Source organism: Haemorhous mexicanus, chromosome 17 (assembly GCF_027477595.1).
Source record: "Haemorhous mexicanus isolate bHaeMex1 chromosome 17, bHaeMex1.pri, whole genome shotgun sequence".
Lineage (NCBI taxonomy): Eukaryota > Metazoa > Chordata > Aves > Passeriformes > Fringillidae > Haemorhous > Haemorhous mexicanus.
The window spans coordinates 13,835,113-13,848,701 of record NC_082357.1 but is presented as its reverse complement, the minus strand read 5'-3'; the positions used below and the strand labels follow the sequence as shown (position 1 = coordinate 13,848,701).

General features: G+C 53.8%; 1 protein-coding gene across 2 annotated transcripts in view; it reads left to right on the top strand.

Moving 5' to 3' along the window:
- MAP2K3 (mitogen-activated protein kinase kinase 3) overlaps window positions 1–13,589 on the top strand; it is a 30,117-nt gene continuing 16,528 nt past the window's right edge. The window contains exon 1 of one of the 2 annotated variants that reach the window (XM_059861384.1): window positions 1–89. In XM_059861384.1, coding sequence (XP_059717367.1) covers window positions 74–89 — 16 coding nt within the window. In that variant the 5' untranslated portion in view covers window positions 1–73. Of the gene's footprint in view, window positions 90–11,864; window positions 12,217–13,589 lie in introns of those variants that run through there. The other variant, XM_059861383.1, reaches the window with a different exon arrangement.

Here is a 13,589-nt window from a genome sequence, read left to right as displayed (position 1 = left end):
CTGCCGGCGGGGCCGCGGCGGGCGGGACTCGCGGGCTCCGCTCGGGCCGGGCCCGCCGGGCTCGCACAGCGCCATGTCCCTGCCCAGAGGTACGAGCGGGCTCGGGAGGGCCGGCCGCGGCCGGGGGGGTGATCGCGGGGCCGGGGCGTACCGCGGGGCCGGGGCTGCTGCCCAACCCGCCGGCCTTGGGCTCCCCGCTGCTTCCTCTGCGCGGGCCCCGGTGGTTCCGCAGCGCGGCGGCGTCGCAGGGGCCGGAGCCGCGATGCCCGGGGCTGCGAGTGGGGATGTGCGGAGGGGCCGCGGCGGACGGGGTGAGGCTGCGTTTGGCGTGGGGAGAGCGACAAAAACAGGCGAGTTTTGTTTTCCCTGCCTTGAGCTTCCGCTCCTCGGGAATCCTGGGCTGAGCCCTCGCCCTGGCTCAGCCGGGTGGGAAGGACCGGGCTGGGATTCCGGGTGTCGCCTCGTGTCACCTCGTGCCGGTGCTCGGGCTCGGCCGGGAGCCGATGCCCGCGTGTCCCGGGAGTGTCTCGCTGCTTTCCCGCGGTCCCCAGCCGGAGAACGTGACCGTGTGTCACCGGGGTTATTCATGGAGCACGGCCGTGACTCAGGTGGCCTGTCCCCATCGCAAGGTGAGCACCGGCCGGCAGGTATCGGCCTGCGGTGGCCGTGCCGGGGTGGATGGGTGGATGGATGGATGGATGGGGACAGTGGCTCTGCCGGTGTCCCGGTGCTCCCCGAAGCCGGCTCCATCCGCGCGGTGGGCGCACACCGGCGCAGGGAGCGCACGGAGCGTGGCTGCCGCCTCTCAAATCAGCGGAATAAAATTCGAGGGGTTTTCCCTGTGCGGGAGTGATGCTCTGGAAACTCGAAGTCAGGAGCCATGTGAGCAGATGAACGCGCCTCCCGTGACTTTTTTTCTTTTCCTCCCCCCCCCGTTTTTAAACGATCCGTGTCTTATCCGGAGGGAATGTGGACCTGAGTTTCCTGTTTGCTGTGTAAGCAGGGGGTGAATCAGCAGCGATTTTCGGAGCTGCTGAGTGGAGCTGCTGACTCACAGGTAGGAGCACATGCCTCCAGCCATCCAGCCTTGGAAGGGATCATCCAGGCTTCTTAAAAGGCTGGGACACCTGAGCCCACACCTTTCCTCGGCTGCCTGTGCCGGACCGGCGGATGTGTGCATGGAGGGACGAGGTGAGCCTGGCCCAGGGACCACTTGTGCCCCACGGGAGATGATGCCCGAGCTGAGCCTGGAGGATTTTGGGGGAAGCAGCAAGAGGTGATGCCTGGAGGAGCACCTGGGAGCGTGGTGCTTTCCTCAGAGGAGGTTTGGAGCTGCTCTGTGTGTGCAGGTTTTTGTTGGTTGTGATAAACTGGTTCATTCATGAAGTTTACCTGGTGTTCTCTGCTGGAGGTGTCACACGTGTGCTGGCAGCTCCGAGTCCCTGTGTGACCTGAGCTCCTTTACTTCCATCAGGGCAGCAGCAGGAGGGTGGATCCTGAGTGTGTGGTACACATCTGCCTCCTCTCATCCTGCCTCTCCTTGGCTTGCACTGCCTCCCAGGGGGTTTTTCCAGGGATGCTCACAGGTCTGGCTGTGTGCACCTGCTGCTCATGGCAGCTGCTTTCCTCTCTTTCAGGCAGCCTGAATTTAAGCTAAATTTCCCTAGTTTTCCTTAGGGAATTTCAGTGAACAATCTCAGGTTTCCTTTGCTGGTTCTCCTTGGGTTTTTGTTGCTCAGGGTTGTAAACAGAGGCCGCTGTGTTGAAGCTCTTGGTTGGCTCTTTTTGTGACAGATGCCTTCCAGAACTCACCTGCCATCACTTTGGCTTAGTCACAGGGCTGTCTCCTGCCTCGGGAGATTTTTGGGACACGTGGCTGGCTGTGACACCGGCCATAGGAATGGTGCTGTGCCGGGCCTTTGCTCTGCACTAAACATAGCTTGGGAGATAAACACCTTCTGGGGATTTTGTGGAGCTTAGGGAGGATTTTGGCTTTCTTTCTTTCTTCCTCTTCCCATTGCTTGATCCAAGTTATCTCGCAGGATCTTGTATGTGGGAGAACATCTCCTGTGTTATCTTGTTTACTCATGTATGCAAAAACTCCCTGTTTTCTCAGGTCACCCGAGTTCCCTTGAGCTGTGTCTCGTGGCCTGGGTGGCACTGTAGGAAAAAATTGGGAACAAAGCTCTGGAGCTGTCCCTGTGTCCTCCTTGCAGAGCTTTGCAAGGGACACAGCCTCTGTCTGCAGCTTGCAACATGTGGCTGGGCCTGGGTGTGATTTTTCAAAAGGTTCCACCTTTTTCAGGGAATGGATGCTGTGCAGGGAGGGTGTTGTATGCCAGAGGTTAAAGCAGGAGGGGATTGAAGCCTCAGGGAACTTTCAGCCTTTGTGTGGGTGCAGGAACACAGTGGAGGATACAAGGTCTGAGACTCTGGGGATACAAAACCTGGCTGTTGCCTTTTCCCTGGGCCTCAAGGTGTATCTTCTGCCTGCCCTGCACGTGGAAATCCCTGTGCCCATCCCTGGGGCTGTTGGCTGTGACCTTGGGAAGCCCTTCCTGGAGGGACAGGCAGGAGTGTGCCAGTGGGGAAACAGTTGTCTCCCCAAATTTTGGAGTTTGCTGGGAAAAGCAGCTGCAGGGAGGGAGGGAGGGAGAAGACCTGCTTGTCCTGTCCTGGCTCACCCAGCACCGATGGCTGGGTAATTAAAAAACAAGTGTTTTTCATTAGCAGGGAGATTGTCCTTTGGCAATAGAGGTGCTGTTGGGGAGAGGGATCAGGATCTGTCTGGAGCCAGGCTGTGCCTCTGGGGAGGCAGCTCTGCTTTACCACAGAGGCTTGGAAAAACCAGCAGTGAGAAGTGCCAGGACCTGGGGATGAACTGGTGCTTGTTCTCGTGGCACATCTATTCTGGGTGGGTAAATAAGTGGTGGTGCCTCGTCCCTGCTGTGCCCTGGCTGTGCCCTCCGTGGGAGCACACCACTGTTATGCAATTCAGTCTGTGAATCCAGCACTGTCTCATCTGCCATTCACACTTTTCCAGCTACCATCCCCAAAAAAAGGCAGCTCTGCCAAAAATACACGTGTGGGTCGTGACCTGCTGAAGCAGGACTTTGCCTCTGGGCTCCTGTCGTGTCCAGGCAGAGCAGGCACCAGCCTGGTGTTCCCAGGGTGTGAGTGCTGGGAGAGGTGGGAGCTCTGATCCCATGGAGCCATTTTTTAATTTGAGTTGAAGCATCAGGGAGCTCGAATCCAATTAATTGTAACCATCCTAGAGCAAACACAGCACTTTGCTCCTGCCTTCCTCCTCTGCTGCCATAACGGTGGGTGCCTGGAAAATATCATGCTGGATGTGATAAATACTTAGCTGTGCCTCAGCAATCCATTTCCCTCCCTGAAGGGATGCTTCCCTGCTTTTCTTTTAGTGGATAATGGATCTCACTGCAGGCTGATCCCTTTGTTTTCCTGCTCGGAGCTGTGGTCCAGGGCTGAGCTGGAGTTTGTTTGCAGAGGTTGTTGTTGCTGGAGGAAACACATCTGTGCTTTGTAGAGGCTCCCATTGGGAGCAGCTTTCTGGTACTGGTGATTCTGTGCCCCAGAATGACCCCTCTGCAGATGTGGGGCTCTGTGGGTTTTTGGGCAGAAGGTGGTGTTTGCTTGTGTTGGTTAATAAGGCAAAACCTGGGCTGGCTGTTTGCTGGCAAAGAGCTCGGAGAGGAGCTTGTGTTGGCTGGGGAGGTGATTTTACTCTATCAACAAAAAGTTTGGGGTTTTGCTGGCGTGACTCAGGATGGCTTGTGGGTTCATGTGGAGCTGGATTTACCCGCTGCCTCTTGCTGACAAACCTCTGTAGCACAGGTCAAGTGTTAGTCAGGGATTTGGAGTGGGGGAAAGGGCAGAGAGGATTTTTTTTAAAATGGAAACTGGAAGTTTCTGTTGGCTTTTTCCACCTGGGAGATTTTTCATCTTCTCACAATCTTATCTGTGTGGGGGCAGTGCTGCAGTGGTGCTGTGGCAGTGCTGTGAGTCCCAGTGTTTGTTGTCCTGAGGAGCACTGGAATTACTGGGCACAACTGCAGCAATCTCAGATGTCACAGGGCTGCCTTGTGGCCCCAGTGGGCCTCAGTTTGCTCTGGATCTGAGTCTGCTCCCTTTTTTGGAGCTGGGACAGGGCTCCCTGTGTGCTCCTTTCTCTTGCAGCAGTTTCTCTGCCCAGCAAAAGGCTGGAGCAGAGGTGCTGCTTGTGTGGGATGTGGTGGGTTATAGTGTGTCCCAGGGGAAGGGCAGGATTTGGGGTCCCAGTGGGTAGGGGAGGAAGGAAATCGTTGCCTTGTGCTGGGGACCTCTAGTTGGGTGAAGTGAGGATGAGCTGGACCCCCTCCAGCACCCACTGAGCTGCCACAAACTCCCTCCTCTTGCCTGCACTGTGCCCAGGGAGGGGCACTGCTGAGTTGGTCTGGGCTCTAAGCCTTAATTTCATCATTTCAATTGAAATTATTAAAAAAACAAATGTAAAAGATAAATTTCCACTAAAAGCATAACTTGTAAGAGGAGGCAGGATGAGGAGGAGACAACACTTACCAGAAATTGTTTGTGGAGCATTCACCCTTCCTCCCTCCTCACCACCACCAAAGACAAATCTGGGTTTGGAAAGGAAGAAACCTCCAGAGTGCTCAATACAAGTAATTTCCCATCAGAGGCTGCTAACCTTAGCTGTGGTTTGGCACTGGCATCAGCCAAGCTGCTCGTGTCTGATGGAGCTCTCTGGGAATGCCTTGGACCCTTTTCTCCCTTGGATCTGCCTGTTGAGCACCAAGTGCCCCTTGTCACCAGTGTTCATCCCTGCTGCCTCCTCTCCTGCTGTGGTAGTGCCTTTTGGGAAGTGTAAAAAGCAGCTTTTAATTTTTGTATTTAATTTCTAAAGATCTTGGAGGTTTCTTGTGAGGAATGCATAAATCCCTGCAGCTGGGATGGGGTCCTGCCAGCATCAAGAGCCACATCCTCCCTCAGCATCCATGGGTGATGGGTGTGGATGGGACCAGCAGTGCAGGACAGAGGGACAGGAGGGGAAGAAGTTGTCCTGCAGGGCCTGGCAGGTGACAGTCATGTGTGTGACAGATCATAAACACGCAGGGCTGGTTACGTGGATGGGCTGGGGGTGGTTTAGGGGAGGATGACGGGGTTATCTAGGGTGTGTCAGCTTGTCTGGGCTTGCAGGCCAGTTAGAAACTGCTTTGTGGTGTGTGTGTGAATTCCCTCCTCGCTGGGGTCCCGTGGGGATGGCTGACACAGCAGTGGGCTGGCTGCTGTGCTTGTCTTCACTGGGCTGTGTTAACAGCAGCTTGGAGATGGCAGCAGCCTGACCCTGCTGGCTGGAGGGCGTTTGGCACAGCTGGAGCAGATGTTCCCTTTGCTGCCCTCATCCCTCCCTGCAGGAGACTGTTCCCTGTTCGAGCTGATGAAGGACAAACAGGCTGCACAATGGAGGAGTTTTCTGCTGTAGCACCAAGATCTTGGTTTACTTGGTGTGGGAGTGGGAAAGTTGAGGCTTGAGAGGGAGGTGATGAAGCAGCAAAGTGTGCAGCCCTTGGGATGGCCCCTCTGAATCAGCCCTGAGCGTTGGGGGCATGGCTGCAGGGCTGTGCTGTGCTGCAGACACAAGGATGTCTTTGCAGCTCGTCACAGGAGTGATGTGGTTCCTGTGCTGAGGGCCAGATGGGCTCATGGTCAGGGCTTTTGAGGAAAGCTGCTCTGCATAGTTCACAGTCCCCTGCTGCTCTGCACCACTTGGTTTCTCTCCTGACATGCTGCCAAGTTGCAGCCTGGCCAAAGATGATCTCGTGCTGATTTGTGGCTTTGGCTGCTCTTTGTCATCTTCCAGACACCTCTGAAAGGTGCTTGGGGGTAGGTGACAGGCCCAGCCCCACGTGCCTGTTCGTAAAACCCCCAGAAAATCCCTGCTGGCACAGGGCAGGGCAGTGGGTGACACCTGTGTGTGTGTGCACGTGTGCTCAGCTGACTTCTGAGGTTTCCCTGGTGTTCCCAGAACTAAAATCCTCCACCCTGTGCCAAATCCTGGTGCTGACTGCCTCCCCTGTGGTGGTCAGGAAAAGAAAAAAAAGATGAGATTGTGCAGAAAGAGGGGTGAAGGTGCTGGTGGGTGGTGAAGCTGCCTTAGGACCAGCCTGGACCTGACCAGCCCCTGTGCCAAGCTCTGTCTCTCTTTTGCAGCACCTGTTTTCCTTAAGTCTGGAAGCAGCTCCACACTGGTTAAGGCTGCTAAAAAGAGGGATGTGGTGGGTGTTTCAGATGATCTGCTTGTACAGCTCCCTGTGTTCACTCTCTGTTAGCATCTGCAGCCTGTTTCCTTCAGGTTTTTGGTTGATCCCTGAAATTATTTGGCTTTGAGCACCAGGTGCCAGAGGATGGCTGGTGCCAGCCAGGGCTGGGGTTGTCCTCGGGGCTCAGAATACCTGCAGGGCTGCCTCTTGTGCTCTGCTGATGCTGCTTTCTTACCCAAGAGCAGCTTTTTGCAGGTATTAATTACACCTGTCCCTGCCTGGCTTCTTGAAGGGTGATGAGAGTGAAGCGAGGGCTGGAGGAGCTGCCTCCAGAAATAACCAAGCAGAAATTGTGGGTGAATTTCTAATTCTTATCAGCCTTGTGTGTGCTGTGCTAAGGTGCTTGAAAAGCACTCAGCTTTTCCTCCAGCAGCTCCCCTGTAGGTGTGATGTTTCTGTGTACATTCCAGGTACCTGCAAGAGTTTCCCTTTAATTCTGGATCCACAAAGGGTTTTGTGTTTGGTAACTGTGGGTTTCCCCATGGGGTTTTACAGCCTCAGCTCCGTGAGGGAAACCATGTGTAAGCATCCCAGGGACAGGAGCCAGGGTTTGTTTCCCTTGATCTCAGGCAGGTTTGATGTTTCACACATCTCCTTCCAGCTCCTGTCCACGCATCACCCTGCAGAGAGAGCGCTGCTGCTTTCCCCAGAACACGGATGTGAGGCTTGCTCTTCTGAGAGAAAGGGGATTCTTAAAAATTGATTTTCTCTTACTCAAATGGAAATGGTTCTTGGAAGCCCTGATTGTGCCCCAAGACAGCTGCAGGCTGGGCTGGGCTGAGTCACTGCGAGCTCTTGAGCTGGGATGTGAGCCGGGTGCGTTGGGACCAGCCCAGCTGTGGAGACCTCTGCCTTCCTGGGATGGAGAGGCAGCTCTTTAATCTGCCTTTACCAGGAAAAACCTGCAGCTCTCACTTCCCTGAACCCTGGAACAAGTGCAGTGTGATAGGGTGGATATGAGAAAGTGACAGAAGGAGGGGAAAGAAGATCAATCCCACCCAGAGGAGCAGCTGTGGTGGCAAAGCACCGCTGAGCTGTGGGCACGTTTCCTGTGGAGCTTTTCCTCATCATGAATCAAAGCTGCCCTGTGGGTACTGGGCAAATCCATCCAGTAAATAAGTGTTTTCCCCACACAGACCTGGTCCAGCCTTTGATAAGAGCCTGTGGAGAGGAGGCAGTGCAGGGTGATGCTGGGCAGTGGGGCTGGCAGTGTGCTGGTGCTCCAGCCTTTATCTGGGGGGGCATTTTTTAAGTTTTGCAGCAGGGAGTGTGAGGGAAAGGAGAGGAAGGTTCACAGGTGATTTCTCACGGACCAGCTGGACTTGGGGTTTGTTCTGGGAGTGTGGATGCAGTCTGTCCTGTGGGGTAGAGGAACAGTGGTGGGAGGGAGGGCAGGAGGTACAAGGTGTGGTTAATGCCAAGAAAAGAGGCTGCAGGTCCAGCTTGTTGGGGCTGAGCTCTTTCTTTGTATTTGTGTCTCCTGCCTGGTTCCATGGAGCAGAGAAGGGATGGGTGGGAGAGGCAGGGAAGAGGGTTGGCACCGAATAGGTACCAAAACCAGCAAAAATTTGGTGTGGGACAGCAGGAAATGCAGGGAATTTTACTGCAGCACTCACCTGCTGCTTTCTGTGAGCTGCTGGAACAGCACCCTGCTCCAAAGGGAATAATCCAAGGTTTCCTCTGCTCCTGCACCTCAGAGATGTGGTGCTGGCTCAGTGCTGGAGGTCAGGAGTTTTCCCCTGAGGGAGCACAGGCTTTGTCCACCCGAGCTGTGGTGGCACCCTGGGAGTGGGAAACATTCCAGGTCCCTGGGGAATAATGTCACTGTGAACCCTCTGAGCAGCTGCTTGGCTGTTCCTCAGTACAGATGCTGCTCTTGAGAGTCCTGCCTAAAGTCTGAGGGCCAGGGAAGCACCTGGGTCAGTCTCTTGTTTCTGCCTCTCTCCCAGAGCAGGCAGCTGGGAACGTGAAGGGATTTTTTTTCCCCCTCCATAAATTCCATTTTCATAGCAGGTGTCTGCTCTCTTACATCATCTGCAGAGATGACATCACTCTATCCCTGCCCAAAGCAAATAGGAGGGAGGATGGTAGAAATCTTTTTTTCCCTAGTTTTTCTTTTTTTTAAGAAGCAGAGAAGGGAATACTTTGCTCTCTTGATGAGTTTACAAGGACACCTGGAAGTACTTGAATGATGCCAGTTTGGGTAGAAAAAGTGTCTGTTGATGCTGGAGTTGAGTTACTGCTGACAATTACAAAGTCAAACTATTCCCTTTCCCACTGTGCCTCCTGTCAAGCTGATCTATTCCAAGGACAGTTTGAGTTTTCTCTCCCATCAGGAAATTGTCACTAGCCAGTCACATCAATTCCAAGCAGATTTTATTTTTTCATGGCTTAGCCTATGGAGTGAGAAATCAAAGGAAGGAGTGATGCTGGTACCTGCTGGCAAGGAGGGGTACAGGTGAAGGATGATGCTTCTGGCTTTTTTTTTCTTCTAGTGTGTTCTTTGCTTTTCTCTAAGTGTTGTCACCTTTGCCTTCCCCTGACAATCCCAGGGCATCAGGGCTGGGATTCCTTCCAGATCTTTGTCTCAGCACAAAGCTGAGCTCTGAAGAGGTGCAGCCTCAGCCACTGCTTTTTTGGGGGGGAAATCCAGTTGAAGTGAAGGATGCAAAGGAGGCAGTGTCCATCCCAGAGGATGCTCTGCCTGCACCCCAGCTCAGTGCCTGCTCTGAATAGCTGCCCCTGTGACTGTCACCACCTTTGCACAGGGGTTTTGCACAAGCTCTGGTGCAAAGCACCACAACTCTGGGCACCTGTGTGGTGTGTCCTGTAATGTCACCGTGTCAGTGTCAGCCAGAGGGGCTTCTCAGCTTCCTGAGGGGAGTCTGGCCTCTGGTCACATGTGGGAGTGGAGCCCTTGTGTTCCATTGTCACGGGGCTGGGCAAGAGCAGGCTGATACACAGGGACAAAATCAAACGTTTTTTCCAGCCCTCGAGGTTGTGCAGGTAACCTAAAAATACATCTGGAATGTGGCTGGGCGGTGACATCCTCCGGGGCTGCCCCAGTGTTATCTGGCTGCTGCACAGAGCCCGGGTGTGGCTGTGAGCCCCAGAGGTGGCTGTGCCAATGCCTCTGCTTGTCAGAGACTCTGGCTGAAGTGCCCATCCCCAAATTCCTCGCTGGACACTGGGATGTCACATCCTTCTCCCTTGCACAGTCTCATCCGGAGCAGGTGGCACTGTGGCTGTGACATCCTGCCATCCTCTGATTGTCCCCAACCATGGACCATCTCCTGCCCCATCCAGGGGGGTGAGAAGGATAACACTGTTCCTTTTCCACCTGGGTTCAGTTCAAAGGCTCTGTTTTCAAGCAGTTTCCAGCCCGTGTGTCCCGTGGGGCACATGAGGCATTCCCATGGGATGTGTGGAACAGTGGGCACATCCCAGACTGGGGCAGTGCCTGCACTGCAGCATTGACCAGGGAAGCTGCTGCCATTCCTGGGAGATGTGAGGTCATCAGGCAGTGTGTGCTGGGATGGGACAGCCAGCTGGTGCGTGGGCTTGTCTCTGAGCAGAGGGAATGAAGTATTCTATGAGAATCAGACTGTCCCCATGGTTAGACAACAGCTCTACTTAGGGGTCAGGTGAAGTAATTAATTTTGTGGTCTGTCCCAAACATGCCTATCAAAAGCTCCTTTCCAGCCCCAAATGGGACACTCGTGGCAAAGCAGCTCGTCCCCTTCTCCACTCCCTGGCTGTGATGGTGACCCAGCCTTAACTGAAGTGGCCTCGGGAGGGGCTGTGTGTCCACAGGGGAAGGGTGGGGAGAGGGGCCCGGTGTTGGCAGGGCACTGTTTGAGCTCATTGCTGTTTTTGTGGGTGTGCTCTTCCCCTTATTCAAGCCAGCCCCCTGGCAGGAGGCTGCTGGGAGGGATGGGAGCCATCCTCGTCCCTAGCTCTGCCCTGGCATACCTGACCCTCTGCAAGTGCCTGAATTCTTCCCAGGATTTGCTCTCCCAGCATCCCTCACCTGTTTTGGGGTGACATCCCTCATGGGGAGGCTTTGTTAACACCACCTGATGCTTTTTGTTCCCCTGGGATTACCTGTGCCCTATAAAGGTTTGGATAATTCTGGCAAATGGTGCACGCCTGGTTATTCCTACTGCACCAGCAAACCTTTGAAACAGTTCCCAACAGTGAGACTTGAAAGGATGGTTGGGTTTGTTTTTATTTCTTCACTTTTTTTTTTCCTTGTTTGTTTATTTTTAAAGATGCTTTTGAGATGTCAGGAAGCTCAGATTTACACCACCCCTGGTCCTCGGGCGCTGAAACCCAACAGGACAAACTCAAAGGAAATCTTCTTTCCCATCCCACCTGCTGGGTTAGGGACTTTCTGCTCCAAAGCAGCTCTGACTCTGTGGGTGTCTGTAAAGATCCTTGGAGTGTCTGTGTCTGGGTGAGAGGGAATTAGCTGTTAATAGAGTGAGTGATGGGAGGGCAGCACAGCACTGCTCTCCCCAGGAGTGCCAGGGATGGGTGCTGGTGGCTCTCAGTGCCATCTGCAAGAGCAGCTCCTGCGTCAGCATCCTTTATGTGCTGATGATCTGTGCCTGAAACTATACCCTGGGAGTGGAAATGAGCCTGAGAAAATACCTTCTGCAGTCCTTCTGGGGCTTACATAAACACTATTTAAAATTAGAGCCACTCATTATGTTGGTATGTGCGTTTACCTTGACCTCTGACTTTTCAGCCTGCAAATGTGCCTGGTCCAGCACAGCCTGGAGTTTGGAGAGAGCTCAGCAGCAAAGCACTGGTAGATTTTCTATAATTAGTTTAAGGTAAAGAATCTGGTACAGTGTCTCCCCTCCTGGCTGACAGGGAAATCGAAAACAAAACTGCAGCCTGTCAGAGCTGAGCCTGGCTTTGATCAGGAACATCAGCGTTGGCTTCTGCTGGAGCAGCTTTAAGGGAAAGGGAAGAGCAGCAACTCTTGGCCATGGCTTTTCCTGCACGTGCTTGCAGAGAAATGAATGCTTTTATTTTCCCAGTCTCCCTTGCTATTTCCCAGCCAAGTGCATGCAGCAATTTATATTTTGCTACCAGAGATGCCATCTCGGTTGTCACCCTGGAATAGCTGCTGAGCTCCGAGCTGGCATTGTCATGGAACAATATTTCTACTATTTGTTGTGGTAATAGTTGTTAGTGGCAGAGCAATTAACGTGTCACCTGCAGCACAACAAAACGTGACCTCTTTCCATCCCAGCCCCCCTTTGGTGCCCAAACCAGCGAGCCTGGGCACTGCTGGTTGGTGCCAGGGCTGTCCTGGAGCAAGGGTCACTCTGGTGGGATGCCTGGGCCCGTGGGCTGGCTCGGAATGGTTGAATTTGTGGGAAGAGAACGTGTCCCACCGGGATGCACTTTAGCAATCCAGCGCTTCAGCAGCTCCCGGAGCTGGAGTTTGGCTCCCCACCAGTTTCCTGTTGACGTCACCTGCTATTTCTCTGCTGCAGTTTTTACAACTGTTGAGCTTTCAAGGGTAATCGGAGCCGAGTCCGGCCAACCTCGGCAGCTGCCGATGAGGGAAGAACGCGGCTCTACCTTCCCCAATTCCCCCCGCTTGCCTTGGCTGCTGCTCCCAGCCTTGGGGACCCCTGGGATTTGGGGACACCAGGCGAGGAGGGCTCTGTGAAGCCAGCGGGTGCTTGGGGCCATGCATTCCCACTGAAAAGAATCATCGGTGCTTGCAAGAAGTGCCGTGCGCTGGATCCTGCGGGAATTTTTTCCCCTCCCTCCTCCAGTCCGCCCCCATCCCTGTCTTGTGCCAGGCGTGCAGGCGCTGCTCTTCATTTCTGGGAAACCATGGACAAGAAGCAAGGTAGATGTTGCAATTTCCAAAACACGTGGTGGGGGAGAGCACAGGGCTGGTTTTGGTGCTAAAAGGGGCTGTGTAACTTTCTGGGGTCAATGCACGCGGTTTTGTTCCTCCTGGGTTGGGCAGGGGGTCGCTCTTTGCAGCTGGGGATCTATTTTTAAAGCGCTGAAAAAGTTGCATGTTTTGTGGGGTTAAAACTCTGGCATCTTAATTGTAAAAAAAAAAAAAAAAAAATCAAATCCAGCATGTCTGAAGGAAAATATGCAGAGGGTGAAGCTGGCTTCTGGCTCCGGTTTGAGTTGCATTCCTGGGACGCAGGGTTTTCCAGCAGCTCTTCGTGGCTGTCCCCTGCCTGTTGCATGGGCAAGGTGGGTGCCCACGGCCCCAGCAGTCAGCAGCTCTGATTCAGCACAGGCTGAGAGGCTGTTTTGGGGCTGCAAGGGGCTTTTTGAGCAGCGTGGTTTTTTCCTGCTGCTCGCTGGCAGTTTTGCAGAAGTGCGGAGCGCGCTGACCCGCGGGAGCCCCTCTGCAGCGGGACCTCGGCGGCTGATGAGTGACGGCTCTCAGCAGGTTGAGAGCCCTTTTTCCACTTCCATGGATAGCTTTTTCCACTCCCAACGGTGGAAAACAGGACAAAGTGTGCCTGTGAGGAGCTGGCTCTCATGACCAAGCACCCAAATTCCCCTCTCTGCTCTGCATCCTGCCTCCAATTTATTTCCTTTCTTTTCTTCTTTTTTTTTTTTTTTTTCCTTCATGCTTTTTTGTTCCAGCTCTTTAGTTGCAGCAGGGCTGGGATCTACCCTCCAGCCTTCTGCCCTATCCATGCCATCTGACTCTCCTCCTTGGATCGAGGAGAACCGGGATGCATTCAAAACATTTCCCCCAGCACTAACAAAGCAGCGTAGCTCTCAGAGCAGCCTCCTGTGCCCAGGACTTCACCTGGGGCTACAACCAGAGCCCTGGAGAGGCAGTGGTGAGGTTTAATTTCAAAGGTCGACTCAGGCAAATAGTTTTATTTGCAGTTCTTTAGATTGTCCTGTTCATTTCTCTCCGCCCACGCCAGCAGAGTGGGAAGGAAAAACCTCCCGTGGAGAGGTGCAGCTTAATGGGGCTGAAGTTGGTGGTGGCAAAAATGAGGATTCTGGTGTTAAATTAGGCAGTTCCAGGAAATGTCTGGTGGTTCTTAACTGGTGGTGGTTATAGCATGAGAAAAAATCTCGTTGGGCTTTTTTTTTTTTTTTCCTCTTTAGGAGGAAATGGTTCCTTTCTTAGCATAAAGGATGCAGTTACGTGCCTGCAGCGTCACGTGGGTTGCAATTTCATCCGCACCAGGAACTTCTGTCAGCTAATTTTCCCCTGCCTGGGTGCAGGGCACT